A 23,689-nucleotide genomic window follows, 5' to 3' on the forward strand; every position below is an offset into this window, starting at 1 on the left:
CTTCCCCAAGAGGAAGTGGATTCAGCACTGGCCTAGCTATCAAACTGCTTAGTAGGGCTGAGTGGATTATCGATTGCCCTGGGCTAGAGACTAAGTGGTGAAAGTGTCACCGCCCAGGCGGAGCCTCTTGTGGGACTGTGAGTATTAGCAGCTGAGCGCAGAACGCAGACAGCCACAAACTCTGCCCAGTGTCTCTGCCTGATGCAAATCGGCCCTGGAAAAGCTCTATGGCCCCAAGCCGAGCTCCCCCCTGCGCAGATTGGAGGCTAACCCGGGCTGCGTCCTCCTGCTGCAGGATCACAACTGCCCAAGGAAAATCCCCTTACTGCGGGTTGGGGCTGGCTTGTGCTGAGATCTGTGCCTTCACCCTGGGTTTGAGACTCTCCTCGGAACCTAATTTCTCTCCCAGTCTGCCGATCTCCCCTGGCCCCGGAACCAACCTTTTGGAGACTGCAGATTTTCTTCGGCTGGTGGGTTGTTCTACTTCTTATCTTTACGAATTGTAGCAGTCAAGACTATTTTTGAGGCTCGATATAATATTGATAAAGAGGGTAAGAGAAGAGCTTAGAAAGACGCGTGTGTCTTCTCCGCCATCTTGGCTCCGCCCCCCCGATTTCCAACAAGTTACTTGACTTTCTGTATCTCTAAGTAACTCAGATTTATAATAGTGTGAATACCTGGAAGGGGGAATGGGGCTTAAAGAAAGAAAGAGGTTTGAACTGTTCTATAAAACAACAAATCTGAGTCAAAGCTTGACAGTGCTTTGGTCCTGGCAGGGCTGCTCCAGGAGGCTGATCTCTGGTTTATCAACACTTGGAATTTGTGTTTTCACTGACAGAGAAGTGCTGAAAGTGGTTAGATTGTCAGCCTGTGATACAGATTATGGATTTGGGAAAGGGTGGTCTATGGGGCTACCTCAAAGGCAGTAGATCACAATGGGCAACTCTCTCTCACACACAAAAAAAATGTTTTACTTCTGATCTCTGTCAGAGAAAGACGAAGTAATAAATTCTAGCCACATTTGTAGATTGACACTATATTAAAATAATTAATTTAGGCATAAATTGACCTTATAGGATTCAAAACTAGAAAGACCTTAGAGATCATCATGTACATACACCCTTCACTTTTCCTGCATGAGTAAACTGAGGTCCAGAGTTGGAAAAAGACTTGTTAAAAATGCTATAAATTGATATGACCTACACTGTTTCACAATGATTCATGATAATCAAATCCCTCCATATCACAAAATTTGACTCTGATGCCAGTTGGCCAATCATAGAAGTCACTAAAATTAAGTTTATTTTTTTACTGTTTTTTAAAAAAAACAAAATGTCACAACCATCATAAAATATATTATCAGAGTTATCTATAAAAAAGCAAACACTTTTCAAAGCTTTTGTGTTCTAAATTTTGGCTTCTTGGGAATGTGTCTATTTAAGATGCTGTTTGAATGAACCTCCATGTCCTCTGTACCATTTCATTACTCTCTGTGTAGACTGAGACATTCCTCTATATTCCAAGGATCTAACTTTCCAATTAAATACTTCAAGGAGAACTTATTTTTACAGAAAGATTTATCACATAATGACTATAAATAGCAGGCACCAATCTCTACTCAACTTGCACTTGAATATTACTCCATAAAAAAAAATGGATTTACAGGAGGGAAGTCTACTGAGGCAGAAAAGCTTAATGCTCAATGGCCATTTGATGATTCTTCCTAAATGAAGACCTGCCATCTTAAGACAGTCATGGTAAATCAGTAGAATGGGCTTTCGTTTATTCAAGTTTGATTTTGTAATCAGTAGAATGAGCTCCATCTATTCAAGTTTGATTTTTAAAAAGGGAAAGGAGGGCAATGTAATCAGTAGAATGGGTTTTCATCTATTCAAATTTGAGTTTTAAAAGTGGGGAGGAGAGCAATGTGTACAAATTCTTTGTAACGTGAAGTGTGCCTGCTCTTGAAAAAGTCTTCATTTCTGTCTCTTCTTTCTAGCCTTATCTCAGATTCTAGTTATAGACGCTCTCATTAGAATCCATGTGCTAAGTATTGATGAGCTAGTTAGTCATACTTAAGTACAGATAGGAAGTCCCAGGATGCATTTCATTTTTTGTTTCCCTAAATCCTCCGGATGTCCTTAAAGTGAGAATCATTTGAATAGTTATAACAAATTAATTATTCCCGACATACACAAAAAAATCCAGGTTCTTCCTGGGTCTCTTTTAAGTGAACATCATCCTAGATTAAATCTGTCACAATCCTACCTTACAGATAGACATATCTGTGGCCAGTATCAATAATTCAACTCAGGCTATTCAGAAAAAGAAAAAAAGTGAATGAACACAATAAAGGATCCTTTTTGGACTGCAGCATGGCATTTTAATGTATTAGTAATTACAGAAAACACTTTGTTATAATATTAGAATAAAGTTGGACTTTCAATCAGTAAACATATTAATTTCCATGTTCTAAGCACTGTGCTAAGTACTGGGAAGCAAAAGAAAATCCCTGTTCTCAAGGAACATATAGTTTAATGAGGAAGATGACTCTTCCATTAATGAGAACATGCAAGTCATATATAGAGAAAAAGGAAGGGAACCTGAGAAGGAAGGCACTGACAGCTGAGGATTGTCTTGGAAAGACCAACCACACAATGTTCTGTTTGAGAGACAGCAGTGTAGTGTGGTGGGAAGAGCATTATTGGCTCTATCTTTTACTCCCAGCTCTACCGCTGATGTCCTAATGATCTTGTATAAGACATTTCTCTTTGGGACTCAGCTCTGAAACAAGGAGATTAGGCTAGGGGTTTTCTGTTGTCCATCCCAAATCTGAGATCCCTTTGCTTCTCTTGTAACCTTGGAGGTTATTCCAGTGAAACTTAATAGAGAGCTCCAATTCAAAGTTCTGTTTAAAGTCTGTCAGTCCCACTAAGAGGAAAATGAAATACTGAGGGTGGTGGCAGAGAGACTGCTATAAAATGCTATAAAACAACCTGATGACTCTGAAATGAGAGCTGTTAGAGGATAGAAGGGCTCCCCAGGAGCAAAAGAATGTTTTCGTGTAATCAGAGTCAAAATTGTGCACAATAATTGGATCACGGTCCATTTCTGCATGAGAAGGAACAGGAGAAGGTCCTGGGGAATGAAGGCATCTTATTTTCATCCCAAGGGCCCAACTTTCCAAGCATGATCCAGCCAGCAAGCCACTTTCTACATTCCATGTGATTCACATATTGATTTTCCTTTCTCAGTTCAGTAACATGAGCCACAGATCACCAGGTAGAATCAATCAATAACAATGTATACCAGCTGCTTCTCCCTAGGATGAAGGATGGAGACTCCCTGTTGTTTGTTTAGCTTTACGAGGAAAGCTTGACCTCAGCTACTATGAGAAGTCTTTTTTCTTTAAACACACAGACACAGACCCACATAAATGTGAACCAAAAAACAAACCCATCATGTCTATACCTCTAGGTACCGGAGAATCGTGTCTAACAACTGCACAGACGGGCTAAGGGAGAAGTATACGGCTAAATCCCAGCAGTGCCCAGGCAAGGCTCCAAGAGGTCTCCATGTGGTGACTGTGGATGGGCGCCTGGTGGCTGAGCAAGGGCACAATGCTACCTTTGTCATCCTCATGGAGGAGGTAGGTTCCAAACTTTGAAGTGAAAGCTGAGACACATTTCTATTTTGGTGAGAGAGATATGGATCTGTTAGGTGCTGGGTACCTGCAGGATAGCCAAGCCTTGGTGATGTAGCTGGAAATTTTGAGAGAAGAGGAGGTGGAAGGAATGGGGCAGTGGAAATATAAACTGATCAGTTCAGCTGCATCAACTTGTTTCATGAAAGTGTCCCATTTTCCAGAGTTCTCTTTTGGAGACTGCTCTATGTATAGAATTTTTCTAACTAACAGGTTATATATTCCAAGTGTAAGAAACATAAGCTTTCCTTTGTATTACAAAGAGCTTACACAGCCCATCTTTCTTTCCTTCACTCCAAACCTTAGCCTTCTTGAATGGATTCTCACATTCTGAAATTCCTCTACATTATACTCTCTGAAGTTGCAAGAATGGGGTTTTGAAGGTTGCCTTCATTTTTAAAGATGATATGAAATCTTTGTTTAAATTTTCCCTTTAGCAAATACATTTCATGTACATGTTTTCCAGACTGGACAAAATGCCCATAGTCACTTCTGGACTAGAAGAATAGCTTTATTGACTATAATGAGCAATGATAATAATAATGATGATGACAATAACAATACATCAACTTACATTCTGTAGTACTTTACAATTCATAAGCATTTTCTTTCCAACAATCCTGTGACATTTGTAATCCAAATTTGTTATCCTCATTACCCTGATGAGAAAGCTGAAAATCAGTGAGTTAGTTGCCAAGCTAGGACATACAACCAAACATTTGGTCCCCCCATCCTATGCACTCTCCACTCCATATTATGTTGTCATTCTTGCCAGCACTTTATTTATACCATGGTCATGGAAAATGTAAATGCCATTTGCTCTTGTGGGGCCACATGTGGGATTTTTGATTTACAAAGTCCTAAAAATTTACATGCAAATTGCTCTGTGCTTTGGGGTTCTTGGGAAGTGACCAAACTGAATTTTCTTTCTCCAAAGACAGAGTGCTTTGGGAATATTTAAAAGCAGACTCAACATGGACAGGGCTTTTGAGATGTATTATCTGAAACTGAGCAATTGGCGTCTATCTCCCCTGTTCAGGCACTTGATTGAAAGAGTTAGGGACTTTGCACGAGGTCAGTATTCCATTTCCATTGGGGAGTTTTAAGGGCCAGTTCTCTGAAAGGTGACTTTTGAATGACTTGGTAAAGCCCTGATCTTATCCATTTGAAAAGCTGCCAGTTTATTCCACCTTAATTTATTTTCATAAACTCATAGATGACATTGTGTGAGGATTGAAAAGCACCTTTCAGTAATTCATACATAACCAAGGCACTGCTGGAAGAGAAGTAGAATATAGTATGGAGCTCACAATCATTCTGTAGAAAAAGTGTTTGGTGCCATTGTTAAGGAATTTATTTTTCTCTTTTGCTCCACCTCTTTTCATAAAGAATATAAAGGAGTATGTAGCATTTGTGCTGAGGCAGGAGAGAGGGACTTTTTGATTTTGGTCTCTCTCCCTTAGATCATTTGATAATTGGTGTCCCTGATGTTTAAAACTCTCTAGAATTCACAGACTCACGAGGGAGCAAAGTGGTATTAGCCTGAAGGAAATTTGGTAGAATGTGTGCTGCATTTGGATCTAGGAGAAAACCTAGTTCAGATCCTAACTCTGACACTTGTAATCCTCAGTAAGTGAGTCTCAGTTTCTGCATCTGTTAAATGGGGATAATAAAACCTGCAATATCCATCTCACAATTGTATTGTGAAAATTAAATGAGATAATGTCTCTAAAGTTCTTTAAAAACCTTGTAAATATTAGCTATCATCCATCTGTCTGAACTAGAAAGGAATAAAGCATCTGGAACCAACCCATATTTGTACCCAGTGGTTGCCCATAGCTCCTGGAAGGAATTTTTTTGGCTTCAGACACTGAGATCTTTGTTTCCTAGAACAAGCTAAAAGACCTTGTTGAGTTTCAATTTTTTATCTTTAACATGAGAGCAATGAACTAGATGAATTCTAAGGCTTCCTCCCCATTTCTAAAAACTATGGTGCAGAAGAAGATCCTTGGAGAAGTCATGGTTTGCCCTGGCATTGTCCTCATACATCCTGTAGATTGAGTGCTTAGTAACAGAGGCCCTACAGAAGCTATGCTACATGAAAGGAAGGGTAAAAGGGTTGTCATTGCCATTGTGATTGTGGAGTCCTGTGGAAATAAAGGAAATTAGATTGTCAGCAGAGATTTAAATTCCAGGGTCTTTTCCCACCACTTTTTCCATCACTGACATCCTGATCAATCTCCCCCCTGCCTTTTCTGCCCATCTCTGCTTTCCCACCATTTGTATGTGAACATGAATTTGATGTAGGTGTGTGGGGAAGTCACTTATCTTCTTTGAGACTCAGTTTGTTCATCTTTCAGATGGGAATGATAATAGCTTACCTACTTATTCTATAGGAGAATTGTGAGAATCAAATGAAATGATACCTGTAAAACACTTTGTAAGAGTGAAGTGCTATGAAAATCCATTTAGTCATGCTTTTTGTCCTGTGATAATAATGGGAGACAGCATGCTACAAGTGGAAAAGAAGCCCAGCCATGGTGTTTTAAATCCTGGTTCTGAACTGTGACCATTGATAAGTCATCTCACCCCCTGATGTCCTAAGAACAGTCCAGGGTAACAGCTGAGGAGTTGTTTCCTGAATGCTCACCTTGTCCAGTTTAAACTAGAGGAGGATGCATAAAAAATAATTAAAGCCTAAATCACTTCATCAACCTGGGGCAATGTTCCCTCCTACAGGGTGATCTCCAGAGGACAAACATCCAGCTAGATTTTGGAGATGGGATTGCTGTGTCCTACGCTAACTTCAGCCCCATTGAGGACGGCATCAAGCATGTGTACAAGAGTGCAGGGATCTTCCAGGTGACGGCTTATGCAGAGAACCACTTGGGCTCAGATACTGCCGTCCTCTTCCTACATGTGGTTTGTAAGTAGGTGAACAAATACAGCTCTCTCAGAACTTTCCCACCTCCCCTGCTATGTCCCTGCCTCTGGTTCAGAGCTAGCTGGGGGGGGGGGGGGGGGGGGGGGGGGGGGGGAGGGGGGAGGGGATAGGACTGAACCTTGCAGCTTACAGATAAGGTGTGGATTTGGCTGAATACTAGCTCTCCAATGGAGAGTAAATCATTTCTGGATTTCACAAATATCAGGATTCTGTATTGATCATCCATTTTCTATTTCCTTCATGTTGTGTTAGAATTAGAAATTAGTATTATAGTAACATTGTCATTCTCCAGGGCTCTTTGGAGAAGGTCATTTTAGGAAGTCACCTTATTTTTTTTTCCTTCTGATTTTTGAATGTTTATACCTAAAACTTTCTTTGGAAAATTTAACCATTCACATGGAAATGATTCAAAGCCATATCTTTCTTTTCTCTGCACTATTACACTGAAAATACTGGATGAAATTTAACCTTTTCTTGGAGACTCTAGAGGTATCATTAGACCATTGATTTCTGCTTTTCAGCGATGCCTTCAGAGCCTGATGGTGGATATGAGAAGACTGTTTATCCCTGCAATAAATGGCTTCAGACTTTGGGTCCTTTTTTTCTTTTCTTTTTATTGTTTTTCTCTGTGTGTGCATAAATACACATGATGTGTATTTATGTATGTGTACATATACATATATGAGAGGCAGAGAGTTTCCTGCTCTCAGTTAGAAATAGTGCTGTCCAAGGAGTTGGGAAGGTCCTGGAGTTGAACCCTAACTAGCATTTCTATTAGCCATTTAACTATTGTCAAGTCACTCAACTTCCAAGAATCTCACTGACCCCTGCTTTAAAAACAATAAAAAGGGGATGATCATATTTGCACTAAGTGGTGAGCTATGCATATATATTTGTAGGTGTATATATATATATATATGTATATATAGAGAGAGAGAGACATAAATGATTATATATATGTATTACATAGGCATATATGTCTTATAGAGGCATATTACATAGATATATAGAGATATATAGTATACACATATACATATATGATGACCCAAAAACCTGAATAGTTTTAAGCGTTAATAACTTCAAAAGTACATACGTAACAAATTTAGCAAAGATCACCTAAAATTTTCATATTTTTAATTCTATTTATACTAATCTAATTTTATGAATTTTGAATGATACATTTTTAATTTTAACAAGATGGGACATTATGTGTTGTGTGTCTCACACTGATGGACTGGTAGAAAGAAGGTTCTCTTGATTTTTTACCTTAGTCATGCTCTGTCTGTCTCATTAGATTTTTTCTTATGACGTCACATCAAAACTGTTGTGTATTCATTAAAAGGTCATTCTTTAGATGATCTTAAGGCTAAGATTAAAAATGCTGTCCACTCAGTCACTAATGAAACGTTTTACAGTTTACTAGAGCAATGTATAATACAGGATGATGGATATATTGAGTTTTAGTAAGAAGCTCATCAATATTTTAAAAATTTAATAATTTACCTCACAAATATCTTTGTAAATTTGTAGCATCTATACTTTTGAAGTTATTAAAGCTGAAAACCATGCTAAAACTTTTGGTAAATCTTATATACATGTATATGTGTGTGTATGTATGCATTGGTATGTGTTTGTATATATGCATACTATTATTTCACTTTCAATGACTTCTCCATCATTCTACCTTTCAAGAGCATCATTTAATCTTTTTCTTTCTCTATTCATTTTCTCCATGCTTCTATTCTATAGAGGGGAAATCTTTACAAAATTGACTTGTTAGAACTATAGGTAAAATAAATATCAATACTCTGAATGAGGGCTGTAGGGAATATCTGATGAAGAAATATAACTTTTATTATATAGACAATTTGATATTTATTTTTATTATTCATCAACCTTTTAAGCTTTCTCCTTGGCTTTAAGCTGGATCCCACAGAAAGGATAACTAGAGAATAAAATTTCAGAAAATTAGCTGTTAACTGATTTTTGATTAGTTGGCTTCTAAGTATCTGCTTTTTTTGAGTTGTTTTAAAGCCAAATTCTTTTCAGGATCAAAGGGTACCTTTTCTCATCAGAACTGATGTCAGAAAGACCTGAGGCCATAAATTAACCTAGACATTGAAGAATCAGCTAAAATTTAATGATGTTTAATTTAAACTTTAATGACATGGATATTTTGAAAAGATGTATTTTCCAATGATTTCCCTCTATTCCCCACATATGCCTCCACTAAAGTCATGCATGTGTTCCATATGTACACTTAGGCAACTACCCCAAACACATTTGAAAGCATCGAACTGAATTCCCAGCCATAATGACTAAATACAACATAAAACAATGTAAATCATTTCTGTGAAAGTAGAAGAAAAACTTTAAAGGAGGAATTTTTAATGTTTAAACAGCTATAAATCATAAAATTAAAAACTTAATTCTTATAGCCAAATTTATTTCAGGAGAAAATTCTGTCCCAACAAATTTAAGGAAACTTGTAAATTCCTCTTCAAGTCCTAGGCTAATATCCTTTCTACTACAGCTAACAAGATATATAACAGAGTATTTGAGATAGTCTCACACAAAACTTGGGTTAACACTTTGCCTTATTAGCTTACTAGCTATGCAAACCTGGGCAAGTCACCTAGTCTTTCCATCTGTAAAGTGGTAGCAGTAATAATAATGATATTTTTTCCTAGCTACTTTATAAGGTCATTTTGAGAATCAAATAAAAGAATGTATCAAAATAATTATAATTACAACATTACATAAAATTTCAGGCATTATTATTTTAAATTGAATCTTGTGTCAGATAAGGGACTAACTGAATTCAGAAAGCGTTTTTTGTTTCATAAAAATTTGTGTTATGTCTATATGTATTGTTGTTATTGGTCAGCCCTGTCCAGCTCTTCTTGACTCCATTTGAGGTTTTCTTGGCAATGATTCTTGAATGGTTGCCACTATTTTATAGATGAGAAAATTAAGGCAAGCAAGGTTGAGTGATTTTCTCAAGAGGTGCACAACTACTAAGTGTCTGAAGTCTACTAAACCTGAAGTTGGGTTTGAACTCAGGTCTTCCTGACTTCATGCCTGATGCTCTATCCATTGCACCATTTCTATATATACATGTTTATAGACATATATATGCATATACACATATAATGTACATATACACATATTTATACATCATTATAGTACATATGCAATATATCAATATCAATTATATTGTACATGCATTATATACATGCATGCACACATATACTGTACATGTAAATATTTTATACTTTGTATGCTATATATATATATACAGAATATATAGACAAAACTGTAGGTGCAGGTACACGCATGCATGCACACACACGCACAATTGTAAAAGCCTTTCCATCATCACACTTCCTTTGGGTGGGTCCTTACTTGTGGTCAGAAGTTTCTTAGTGGCAGTAGCCTGTCAGAAGTGAAGCTGGTTTATGCTGCAGGTTATGTGCAAGAAAGAGGAAATATTCCTTGAAAATTTTATCATGCTCATAATTCCCTCAAAATCAATCATGGCTGCTTTTAACAGCCAGTTATTAGAGCGATAACTGCTCTTGGTCTCACCTTGGGCCATTAGCTAACAAAAGTAGTTGTTAGCTGCCCATAATAACCAATTTCTCGTGGATTATTGGATTTTATCAGAGGGAGCTCTCTTTGATGGTGAGAATTTTCAGGAGCTTGCCATTTTCATTTTTATCTGAATTCTTCTTTGCCCCCCCCTTTTTTTGCATACTTCATAGCCTTCTCTAGCTTTGAGCTAAACTTGAATTCTTCCTTTTGCTGAAAGCATCCTTGTCTCATTCCTATTATGTGAGATTTTTTACCTACATGAATCTTACCACCCACACACAAGAATGAGTTGTATGGATCAGTACAGGTCAGTCCCACTGATGACCAATGACTTCTACCCTTGATGTGAATTTAGAAAAGTCCCTATTAGTTATTTTGGACTAATCACCCCACAGCAGCCAGCTAGCTTCTTAGGGCAAGAGTGGACAAACCTAATGAAGGGTGAGCAGAGATGATAAAACTAATGGAAATTCCCAGGGCCTTAGGCTATATTTCTTAGGTTCTTTTCACATAAAAAAAGTTCTCCATCTCAATCAACAATTATGATTATGTCACTATGAGAAAGAAGCACAAGTTGTTGCTACATCCCCATTTAAAGTTGGGAAAACAGTATGTCCAAGATAAGTAAGTATAAGATATAATATAAGTATAAGTAAGTATACTTCAGGTAAGTCTAGACCAGATTTTGGACTAGAAGCTAAGTCTCCTGAATTCTAATTCACTTCTTTCTTTGAAACATATTGCTTGAGATATGACTATAAATACAAACAATGAAGATTATAAACCTTGAAAAGTTTTGGATATCCCAATACATATTGCCTAATCCAAGAGATGAGAATATAGTCCTTATTTTAAAGATAAAAAATAATGTCTCTCTGCAACAGAACAGCTGCCACATGTTAACTTACTCTGAAATATGTACATTAGAATGGTATCATCATGGGAACTCTCCATCACCCCCTCCTCAACCCATTTCAGTCAAATCAAACTCTGCAACTGCAAAGCCTTGGAGAGTCTATCTAATGTATCCTGAACAGAAGCATTAAGCATTTTAATTTAATTCAGCATAAAAATAAAACAAGATTGGGGAACATTCACCCAACTAAATGTAAAGCTGAAACATTTGCATTTTCCCACCTGCATCTTCCTGTCCTCGTTTTGTTTCCCACATGCTCTAAATTAAAATTCTCCATTAGTATGCATTAGATGTGTTTCTGGCATTCTGATTATTTGTTGCCTTAAAACGTGTTGCTGCTCACACCTGCTTTATGGATGCAGTAAGGGATAGTCAGTTACTTCACTGATATGTGGCTTAATTCAAACTTGGGAATTCTGCTTGTATTTCTATTGTTAATTGAGAGCTCCCTTTGTCTCCTAACAAAGTCTCATCCACCAATTGGGACCCTGCAGGAGGACAGTGGACAAGAGGCCAGTGGAGGAATGATAATGACTTGAAGGAGGAAGATAATGAGAAACCCCTCCCTCCCATATAACGAATTGACCCAAATCACAATGTCCACTGGAGACAAAAGTAATGCCTTTTTCTCCCTTTGCTTTTATTGGTTTGTGTGTCTAGTAAGCTCATTTTATCCTTTAATTGATTATTTAACGAGTATTTTTGGATAAGCTAGAATGCGGAGGGGATCACCCAAGAAGGTTTTATTTAGAGTCCAGGAGCCCTCAGAGATTATTTCAATCCAAGTTAATATATAAACAAATACACAAATAAAATTGTCAATTTTTCCTATTGAATCAGAGTTCTCTTCATCCAAATGTTCTCTTCTTGATGACAGAGAATCTTTGGAATGATAACTATGATTGATGTGTGTGTGTTCTTAAACCTGAGGTATTGGATAGCCCATTCTAGGAATTTTTTATTGTTCCAGGAATTTAAACTGTTCCTCCCCCCATTCTTCTAGGTCCTGTGGAACATGTCCATCTCAGTGTTCCTTTTGTAGCCATCATGAATAAAGAGGTCAACATCACTGCAGTTGTATGGCCCAGCCAGCTGGGGACCCTTACCTATTTCTGGTGGTTTGGCAACAGCACTAAGGTTTGAGCATGTTTTTAAAATATCTGATATTAAATGTTGAGTTATGGAGTTTAGAATCTTTTCATTACTAATAGAGAGATGGAAACTACAGTGACTGTGACTAAGAAAAGTGAATGTTTTTTTCCATCTTCATGACAGAAGAACACACTTTTAATGTGATGATACTTTGGCTCTTGTGATAATTATTTTAAAATTTGGATCCTAAAAAAAACCCATATATGCATGCATAAAGAATAAATGTGCACTGAAAAATAAAGATAGTAGAATATACAATGAAAGATGGCATGATGTAATAAAAAAACCCAGAATTAGGAGACTTCCTAGCCTCTATCACAGAGTTGCAGAGTCAGAATAGTAATCATTAGATTCAAAAGATGTGAATTTAGATCTTAATTCTGCCACTAGTTTTCTGGGTGACACTTGAAAAGTCTGTTCTCTTTTCTGGATCTCAATTTCTTCATCTGTAAAATGAAATGATTGAATTCAATGATCATTATAGTCTCTGCTGATCAATGTTCCAGTGAGGTTAATAATGAGATGAACTTGGTAAGTATCCCAACCTCTCTGGATCACACTTCCACATCTGTAAATCTAAGAAAGTTGATTACATGATGTATTTGCTACTTTCCAGATGTGAAGGTTAATAATTCTTAATGTTGACAAGATATAATTTAACTGTTGAAGTAGTGTTTTTCTGATCTTCCCAAATTAGCCACCAGAACTGTGCTTTCCACCCTTTCTAGAAATCTGAAATAGTGGGTAGAATAATGAGTGTTCATGTCTCTTGTCCTGTCTTGTCTCCTTTTCTCTCCTTTCCTCTCCTCTCCCTTCTTCCCTTTTCCTCTTCTTCCCTTTCCTCACCTCTCCTCCCTTGCTGTTCCTTCCCCTCCCAGCTTTTCTCTTCTCCTCCTCTCCCCTCCCTTTCTTGCTCTTTTTTCTCTTCTTTACTTTTCTGAATTTTATTTTATAACCAATGAGGAGCTATCAAAAGCTTTTAAGTGGGAGAGTGACACACTTGCATGGTTTGATCATTTAGGAACATCTGTTTATACTGAGATCTTATTTTTAAAACCTGGGTAATATGAAATAGCCAAATAATTTTGTACTTTAAAATGAACACAGATTTAATATGTTGTATGTTATTCTGTGACAATTTGGTATAGTTAACTGCAAAAATTTCATTTGCAGATCACTGTTCCCATTAGTCAAGTAGAAATCTCATAAGTAAATCACTCAGTGATTTGTCGATTGGCTGCCTGAGCTTGCTAGATGACTTGTTACCTGTCTCGCCCAAAGGAATTCTCAATAGGGGATAGATGGGGCTTACACATGGTTGGACTGCAAACCAGGCATTATTTTAAAAAAAATATCATTGCAACTCCACCCTCCTGTCTGTCTAGAAGCCAGATTCAAAAGAGTCAATTGCTTGTCCATTGGATTTGGAGTCTTCTGAAAGGCCAATTTGCTGGAATTAAAAGAGGTTCAGCTTAATAAATGTGTCTGCTTGTCTAATAGATTTGAACAAATGAACCTTAAAAGACTTGATTTAATTTAACATGCGGCTCCAGACATCAGTGACTGGTTGAAAACTCAAGGAACCAGTTAAGAGTTCCAGCTTCCTGATGGCAGTGAAACCAGCCGTGATGCTATAACAACTGATGAAAAACAATAGCAGTTTAGAAAAACAACTGACTCCATTTCCTCAGCCTGGCTCTGACCCAAAGACCATTGTAAGGATCCTACTCAATCTTCTTTGAGGTGGCCTGCTGCTGAGCCCATGTTGGCTGACCCACTGAAAGAGTTCTATCTGATCTCCTATATCCTATCTTTAGGTACCTGAATTTCTCATGATAGTGGAAAATCTTAGGGAGCTGGGCAGAACTTGCCCACTCCCAGAGGAAATGAATTCTGAATTTTAGCCTGACCTCAGCAATGATAAAGCTTCTAAAGTGGCAAGAGCAGTGTTTGATAATAAATCTAAGAGTAGAAAATCTTAGTGGTAAAGTAGAAAGAATGCCTGAGAGACAGTTAAAAGACTGGGTTTTAAATTTGGGTCTTTTCCTTATAACCTGTGTGACCTTGAGCAAGTCAATCCCAGAATTCTATAGCTAGAAGGAACTCTATATAAATGTTTATTGACTGACTTTGCTTAAAAATTCCATTGAGCATCTACTAGTTCCTGAGTCAACCTATTCCACTTTTGTTACCTCAAATTTTAGGAATATTTTTCAGAGGCAACACAAGAAAGTGATTATAGTGTGTGGGACTTGCACTATAGAAACCCTGAGTTCAAACTTTGCCTTTGACACTCAATAGCAATTGGATCATTGGAGAGTGTCTTGACCATAGTTCATCATCTGAAAAATTATGATATTGGACTAGATAATCTCTAAGGGATTTTTCTAACTCTCTCTGACTATGATCCTTTATTCCTTAATTCAATCTGAAATTTGTTCCTTTGCAACTACTACCCACTTTTTACCCTTTGGCACAAAACAGAACAAGCTTATTCCATCTTGCACAAGAAAACCCTTTAAATATTTGAACCAAATAATCTTGTCTCCTCTTCCCCTGCCTCCAACCACCTCTTAAAGATTTTCTTCTCCAGTCTAAAATTAGGGCTTTTCACCATCCTACTTGCCCCTCCTCTGTGAATTCTCCAGCTATCAAGGTTGTTTCTAAATCTGTACTCTCACAACAGGAAACTGAAATCTAAGAATGGTCTCATCAAGGCAGGACTCTTAACTCCATATACATACACATGTGGATATACATATATATATAGAGAGAGATGTGTATATGTATGTGTTTTAATATATACATACATATACATACATACATATATATATATATATATGAGGTAGAAGGAAGAGAGACAGAGAAAGAGAGATTTAGATAAATATATATCAATCTAAAATGATAGTAACTTTTTTGACTGTCACATTAGACTATCACACAGTCTGCAAACTACTAATATCCCCAGGATCTTTTTTTCCCCTCAGGCAAAGTGCTATCTAGCCTTCCTCCCCCAAGTTGTGCTTATACCTGATACCAGGTATAAGATATTACATTTATCTCTTTTAAATTTAATCTTCTAAGATTGTTTAAAACCTTCATATATAAACAACTTTTCTACTCTACTGCCAACCTGTATATTAGCTGTCCCTCCCTGCTTCATATCAACTATAAATTGAATAAACAGACCAACTGTACCTTTAACTCAAAGGTTTGAAAAAAAAATGTTAAGTATCATGGGACCAAGAATAAATTCTTTTCAGATCTAAGTTGGAGACCTTCTGCCATGTTGATGTTATATTAATCCCATTTTGAATCTGGGTGTTCAACAAGTTCTAAAACACCTAATTGTCTAAGTTTAAATCTTAAGTCATACTTACCAGCTCTGTAACTCTGGACAAGTCATTTATTATCACTCTGTTTCAGTTTTCCTATTTAAATGAAGATAATAGTAGCACCTATCTCAGGACATGGTTGTGAAAATAAATTAGATTCACAAACATTCAGGTACTATTTTAATGCTTTTATTATATTATTATTGCTCTTACATTAAACTTCCTCAATCACAGCTGCTGGTAAGTTGTACCAATTATATTTATTTCATCTCACTAATTAGGAATTAAGACTCCATGGGGGTGTGAGAGAGGCAGGTGAATAAGATGCTGATTAAAGTATTAAGTTGATCAGAGGAAGAATCCAGTGACTTTCAGGAATTGGGCACGAGTGGTAATTTTTTTTTTCTTTGATGTCTTTCAGCCCCTGATCACCTTGAACAGCAGCATTTCCTTCATGTTCACCTCAGAGGGAATAAACACTATAACAGTCCAAGTGGCAGCCGGCAACGCCCTCATCCAGGACTCCAAAGATATTGCAGTACATGGTAAAGTAAAGCACTAACATTGGGGCTCTTGTTGATACCCAAGCCATTCGGCAGAAATTTTACCTCCCTACCTCCTCCAGCAGGCAATAGGAACCTTTGTAGAATGAGTCAAAGAACAAATCCCAGCTCTTTTCTTCCTCTGAGTGAATTAAGACAGTGACAATGGGGACAAGGCAATAAGAGCAAAAGTGTTCCTACCTTTTGTTTGGACCATTTATTGTCAGCAAAGACAATTTTACTCATGACTCCATAGTTACAATGGAGAGATTACACACTGCAAGGCATTCTGGGTTAAGGAAAGCCCAAGTCAAGAATACTGAGATGGTAAATTCTGTTAATCTGTTAGGGAGTTCAATAAATATTGAACATTTCCTGTTTGTGTGAAGTATCCTGTGAAGATGAGAAAGGGAAGAGGAATTCAGCCTCCTGTCTCCAATGAGCTTAAAAGCTCATTGAAAGGATGAAACATTCATGAAATTAGACAGTGTGTCACAGTGGGAAGAATACTGGATTTGAATCAAAGAAGGATCAATCTAAAATGATAATAACTTTTTCTCTGTTACAAATCCTGACTCTGCCTGTTACAACGTGTATGATCTTTCCATGTCTCAGAGTTTTTGTATCTTCTCCTTAAAAATAGGAAGGTTAGATAAAATGACTCCAGAAATTCCCACCTTCTATAAATCTATGATTTGATGACTTAGCAAGAAATGGAAATCAGACTGTATATATGTATATCTAGAATCCATAGAATAATGAAGGGGTTATGAAATGGGTGAAGGGCTGGACCATGTTATGGTTATAAGTTTCAAACTGTTGCACTCACTTTTAGTCATGTCTCACTGAAGAGCTTCATGACCCCAATTAGGGTTTTCTTGGCAGAAACCTGGAGTGATTTGCCCCTTTTTTTCTCCAGCTCATTTTACAGAGCAGGAAACTGAGGCAGACAGTCTTAAGGGCCTTGCTCAGGGTCACACAGCTAGTAAATCTTAAGGTCCCTGTGCAAATATTAGCATTTTTAAAAATAAATGTGAATTTGTCCTTCCTCAATATCTCTGACACCATCATTTCTTGAATCAGCAAACTACAAAATTTCCTAGATGTGTGACTGTGAGCCACTTAGTTAAAGTTTTTGAGCTTCAGTTTCCTCATCTGCACAATGGGGCATAATGGCATCTCATAGAAGTGTTTTATAACTTTATAAATCTTCAGTTGCTACAGAAATATCACTTACTATTGCTGTTGAGGGTAAGTCAGAAATTGTGTTTAGAGAGGTACCATGATAGCTAGGATGACCTTGGTACTAGCCCTGTCTCTGTTACGTGCTATTGTGTGAACAATCAATTGCCCAGTGTACCTTAGTCTAAGACTAAGGTTCAGAGAAGTTGTTGGTCTTTACTGACTGAGGGAAGTATCTGTCAGGATCTCTCTTCCAAAGGAAAAAGAAAGCAGCAATCAATATTATCAAGTTAGGAATGTCTTAACCTGGATTGATACTGTTCCTAACTATCTATCCATGTTTTGACCACATGTGTATTAGTCATTGACTCCATGTGACTGTCCAGACTGGTTGATGTGGCCACCCCAGTGATGTTTATTCATTCACTTTTTAAGTACCCATAACATCTAGCTGGGGGACAGATAAAAGTACAAGACAAAGAGAGGTACAATGTGATGGGGTGGTAAACTTCCTACCTGACCCCATTATTTAAGTCTTCATATAAAGTTTGTTTTATGGCATCAGTCTTTGCAGTAAGAATATTGCTCTTCTGGGATTTCACACAGGATGCCTATTTTCAGAATTTGTATATTTCAGAAAATGGATCTTTTACAGTGAGTGATGTTTATATTTTAGAATTTACAGGGCTGGCATATGAAGGTGAATAGACCTGTTTCCAATAACTAAATTTCTATTACTTTCTAGTATACAAATTCAATGTAATATTATCACTGGACTAACTTACTTTTCCCATCCTATCCCCCCTTCTTTTTTCTTGTCTTCCACTCTATGTCTCTGTCTCTCCATCTGTCCCTTTTTCTTTCTCTGTTTCTCTCTCTGAAGAGTATTTCCAGTCACAGTTATTGTCATTCTCACCCAATCTGGATTATCACAATCCTGACATCCCTGAGTGGAGACAAGATATTGGCAAAGTCATCAAGCGAGCTCTGGTCAAAGTAGGTTGGCTCTCCTTCTTCCAAGCAATTGAGAATGGAGTGGGGAAGGGTAATAGAAAAGATATCAATTTAGAAGGCTATTGCAGGAAGGATCACCAAATTTGGGTGAACTAATTAATTTCATGTTTCTCCTTTCCTGCCATTTGAGGACTGACGATAACAATGGAAGTTTTTTATTTGGGGGTAGGAGTTTAAGGTATTGGGGTTGAGGATATCTTTAAATATTTAAAGAACTATCATCAAAGAGTAATTAGATTTGGTCTTGGCTAAAAACATAAATAGAAAATAGAAATAGGGCAAAAGGAAAACAGTTTTTGCTTCATTATAAAGGAAATAAAAGTAATTATTGTAACTGTATAGAAATAGAATAGGCTGCCTTGGGGGAGTAATGAGTTCTCTCAATGGGTGTATGGAAGCTGTAACTGGATGACCACTTGTTGGTTGTAAGTGAGGTTAGACTAAGTGACTCTTGAGGTTTATTCTAATTTTACAATTCTATGATACTATCAAATCAGTTTCCTATGGCGACAAAAAAGGTCATTCTTTAGCAGAATGAATATTTTAGGGCATCCTAGCTGAGAGAGAGGATTCACAAATGATGAAAGTTTGATCGCTTAATCTACTTGGATATCCTCTAAAACACAGAACTCGCCATGATACTTGATGCTCTAATCTCTGTGAGGTAAATTTCATTTCCTTATTGGAATAATTAACTGTCCTCCTCCAGCATACAGGCTGGCAGAGGAACTTCTGTATGTAAAGAGAAAAAAATGTCCCCTCCAGATAGACACCATAGACCAAAACTTCATTTTATTCATTCTGATTATGGCTCTATGATTTTGTGCCCTGCCATTTTCTGGTGAGTATATCTTAAATAATTCAGAAGTTAAAGAGCATTAACCATTACCATCTCAATCCATCAAATATTTATTAAATACCTATAATGAATAAGATATTGTAATCAATAGTGGGAGAGAAATATAAAGTTGAGAGAAAACTGAGTAGACCCTGACCTCACTGAGCTTATAGTTTTGCTTTTTGTTTTGTTTTTTGTTTTGTTTTACTGGAGGATATGTCCTATACACAAAGTGGTACTGTTGTCACTGATATTTGTCACAATATCTCTGCAGGTCACCAGTGTTCCAGAAGACCAGATTCTAGTGGCAGTGTTCCCTGGCCTCCCTACCTCAGCTGAACTCTTCATCCTGCCTCACAAGAATATGACTGAGAGAAGGAAAGGCAATGAAGCCGACCTGGAGCAAGTGAGTGAGAGAAAACACTAAGACTGGGACATGAGGGAAGCAGGACATCCTTAAAATCATCCCTTTTTTTCTGTATATATCCCACACCTATATCCCTTTAATCTATCAGAAAATTAGCTCTCTTTTTGCACCTGTGTACTTATGGGAAATGAACTATTTGTCATCCCTAATGCTTTCCTTTGTCCAACACTGATTTGTCAATGTTTCCAGCTCCATATGTCACCAAAATATTATTTGGATACCTCATCTTGGTTACAAGATGCTCTTGGGTTCTTAAAGGCTGTGCCAGCAGAAAGTTTTCCTGGGAGGTCTTATCAAGGTAGAAAGACTTCAACCAAAAGATCTTTGATGGTATTTCAGTTATCTTGGGACTGGTATATGTGATATGATTCACCGTCATGTTTTCAAAAAAATTATTAATTTTAGATCCATAACAACTCTGAAAGTCCATCTATTATGTCATAGGAGTCATTTGTCCTGCATTGCTAAGCAAAAAAGCCATGCCAGTATTATTACTGTCTTTGGGCAGTCCTTGGGACTGCCACTGAGGTTCTACAACAAAAGCTCTTAAACATTTTTACATGATAGAGACCCTGTTTGCAGTCTGGGGAAGCCAATGGATTGCTTTTCAAAATTATATTTCTAAAGGCACATGAAATACATAGGATTATTTTTTAAATCAGTCATAAAAATATTTTTAAAATGTGCATTTCTGTAATCTCTGCTATCAGAGAGGCTGGGTAAGTCACTTGAGCTTGGAAGTTCTGAGGTACAATGGGGCTAAACACAATTATGTGGCTGTTTTCACTAAGACTGACGTCATTATGGTGGGCCTGGAGAGTAAGGAGCTACCTGATTGTCTATAGAGGGATGAACTGAACCAAGTATTCAAAGAAGGAGAAAGATTCCCCCAATAGTGGGATTGGGTCTGTGTGATTGCTATGATTCCAGTCTGGGCTAAATAGGGAGACTTTGTCTCCAAGTAAGAAACTAAATGAATAAATAAACAAAAGGGTAAAGAAATGAATACAAAAAATGATTCAATTGACAAAATATTTAAAAAAAACACTTATTAAAATAAAAAATAGTTTTAAAAAATCTACAGATTCCAGGTTGAGAATTCTAAAACGTTCCATGTCTAATGTCATGGAAGGGTCCACAGACTGGTTGGCAGCTCAGGGAGGTCTTGGTAACTCAGATAGGCAAGTACATCTTTCAGATCACAACCACCCTGCCTCTCTTAAGTATTTGACATCTCTGCAGACCCTTAACAAGGGACATTCTTCTTTGTAATGACAACAGTTGGCAGGGGTGGGCAGGTGTAATACAAAGGACAGTCTAACTGCCAGGGATAGTTCTGGCACACAGGCTGGCAGAGGAAAAGCTTTCTAGCTGTGACGAGAAAAATGCTCCCTCCAGATGTGGGCACCAGAGAATAAAAACTCATTTTGCTAGTTCTGGTTATGGCTCTGTGACTTTGTGTCCTGCTATTTTCTGCCCTTGCAAGCCCTGTCCAAAAAGAGAAAGCATTTAAATTTTTCTATGTATGCTGGGAAAGTTTGTTTCTTATCTCCTAGCTGAAATCCTGAACAATTTAAGCTCTCCGTCTGGAGAGAAAATGAATTGTTTTTAGACATGACTCCCTGGGGAGAAACAGATTGCCTTATCTTGCCTTGGCTAAGAAAACTGCTTTTTTCTGAGATTGTCCAAAGGGATTGTGATTTACTGGTGTCTTCAAGTGGGTAGAGGAGCACTGATGGGTACAAGGCACTAGAAACAACATCTCGAGCCCATCATCTCCTTTCCTTTGTCCTCCTGAGCATCAGTCCTTAGGCAACTGCAGGTCAGAACAGTTATGGCAGTGAAAGAAGGCAGAGGGTGAGTTAAAGGGGTTAAAGGTCACATTTCTGGGGCTGGAACAAAAAGAAAATATTCCTTTCCTTCCTATAGTCTGTGGTGAGGATGTGATCCCTCCAGAATCCTGATCCAAAGGACAGCTGGACTGTTTCTTGTACTATCGCTACTTTACTCAACACCTCCAAACTTCCTTAGTAGAGTCATGTTGCTTTGGAATCTGAAAGATGTGAATTCAAATCCTGCCTCTCAGCCTCAGTTTCCCCATCTATAAAATAAGGGGAGTGATTTTGATGACCCCTAAAGCCTCCAGCTCTAAACCTATGAGTCTATGATTTCTAGTGAAGCTAATTGTTGAAACTTCACCCATAGGGTCAATAAATTGGCCTCAGGCTGTTCCCCAAAGCTTTGATTTACACAGTTGTGAACCCATTGTTGACCCACTGTCAACAAGGTTATAGAAACCAGGTGACAGAGGGCCAGCAGTTTTGAAGGCTAAAAGGCCCTAGCTCATCAAGTAAAAGACTTGAGTTCAAGTCCTAATCTTAATTCATTGTGTAGTCTGGGCAGAGTTTTGATCCATAAAGTATGGGGATACTTTTTGACCCTGAAGATATATTTATAGCTTTGATGATTGAATCTTTTAACTCAACTTAACCATTAACTTTACTATTCTGAGTTTCAGTTTCTTCACCTATAATATAGAAATTACAATGCCACCCACCTCAAACAGTTGTTGAAGTGAAATAATACATGAAAAATATGAAATGAAATGAGTTAACATATATAATAATATATTTAAAATTTGAAATAATATCTGAATGAAAAATATATAAATGAAATAATACATGTAAATTTTTTGGCAAACCCTAAAACACTACATAAATCAGGAGGTCTTAAGCTGGGATCCATGGCTTGCTTTATAGAAATATCTTGATAACAATCAATTATTAATATAATAGTATGATATTAATTTCTCTCATAACCATATTTCAATATGATTGGCTTCCTTTGTAATTCCATTTATTTTATGCTTTTAAAAACCATTGTTCTGAGAGAGGGGGTCTATGGGTTTCAGCAGACTGCTAAAAAGAGTCTGTGCCATAAAAATGGTTATGAACCTTTGATAACTAACTATGTTGGTTATCATCATTTTCATTGTTATAAGAAGAGGAATGGATTTGGACTCCTCTCTACATTTACTTCTAGCAGCTTGGGTCCTGCAATGACCATAGCTTTCCGAAGCCTTCCTTACTTAAGTAGAAGGATTGTGCATTGGAGTTGGCCAGAAATAAATCAGTCTTCTCAATGAGTACATCACTTTTACCAGACCTTTTATTCTGAAATAGCAAGTGACATGTGTGAACTATATTTGGAAGCTACAATATCCATCCATTTAGATAAATAGGTAATTATGGTGATGAATAGCAGCTGTGATATTAAGGAGAGTAAGGCAAGATAAGAGTTGGGAACAACAGCCTGAGTCTGCTGAAGCTTTATGCTGGAATTATGGAGTGATTAAATCAACTTTCTACATGCTTAGGCCTGCTGGAGAAAATGAAGTAGGAAAAATTACTCCTAAATTTTTGGTGGCAGGTCTTTGCTTTTTTTCTTCTTTGCTGCCCATTGTTCATCAGCTGTTCATCAGTCAGTGACTTGAGTATGGGGATGGGATCGGGACAAGACGATAAAGAGGAGGTGCTTTTCCCCAGAACTCTTGAGAAAGTTTCCTCTCCTGTACTGGAACCACTTAAAACATTGAGGGAACTGATGATGGTTGGATAAGCATTGGACACTAGATAAAGCAGTGGATAGCAGAGAGTCAGACATTTGAAGTTAAGAAGAACTGAATTCAATCCTGCCTTAGACACTCTGTGTGACCCTGCCCAAGTCCATTAATCTCTCTCAGCCTCAGGTTCCCCATCTATAAAATAAGGGGAGTGACTTTGATGACCCCTAAGACTTTGTTCGTCTCTAAGGCCATGATCCTATGACCACTAGTGAAGCTAATTGTTGAAACTTCACAGATAGGGTCCTAAATTATTTGGTCTCAGGTTATTCTCCAAAGTTTTGATCAAACAGGTTGTGATCCCATTGTAGACCCAAGCTTCAGATCAATAAGGTAATACAAACCAGGTGGCAGAAGGCCATCAGCCTTGTGGACTGAAAGGCGCACTAAATCAGGAGATAAGAGACCTGAGTTCAAGTT

At 37.5% G+C, this 23,689-nt stretch overlaps 1 protein-coding gene across 1 annotated transcript in view; it reads left to right on the forward strand.

Annotated features, from left to right (window-relative positions):
* The window catches only part of SORCS3 (sortilin related VPS10 domain containing receptor 3), a 694,786-nt gene that overhangs the window by 658,293 nt on the left and 12,804 nt on the right, over positions 1–23,689 (forward strand). The window contains exons 18-23 of the mRNA XM_031955808.1: positions 3,478–3,649; positions 6,443–6,629; positions 12,161–12,294; positions 16,066–16,189; positions 18,252–18,364; positions 19,495–19,626. Coding sequence (XP_031811668.1) covers positions 3,478–3,649; positions 6,443–6,629; positions 12,161–12,294; positions 16,066–16,189; positions 18,252–18,364; positions 19,495–19,626 — 862 coding nt within the window. The remainder of the gene's footprint in view (positions 1–3,477; positions 3,650–6,442; positions 6,630–12,160; positions 12,295–16,065; positions 16,190–18,251; positions 18,365–19,494; positions 19,627–23,689) is intronic.

Source organism: Sarcophilus harrisii, chromosome 2, assembly GCF_902635505.1.
Source record: "Sarcophilus harrisii chromosome 2, mSarHar1.11, whole genome shotgun sequence".
Classification (NCBI taxonomy): domain Eukaryota; kingdom Metazoa; phylum Chordata; class Mammalia; order Dasyuromorphia; family Dasyuridae; genus Sarcophilus; species Sarcophilus harrisii.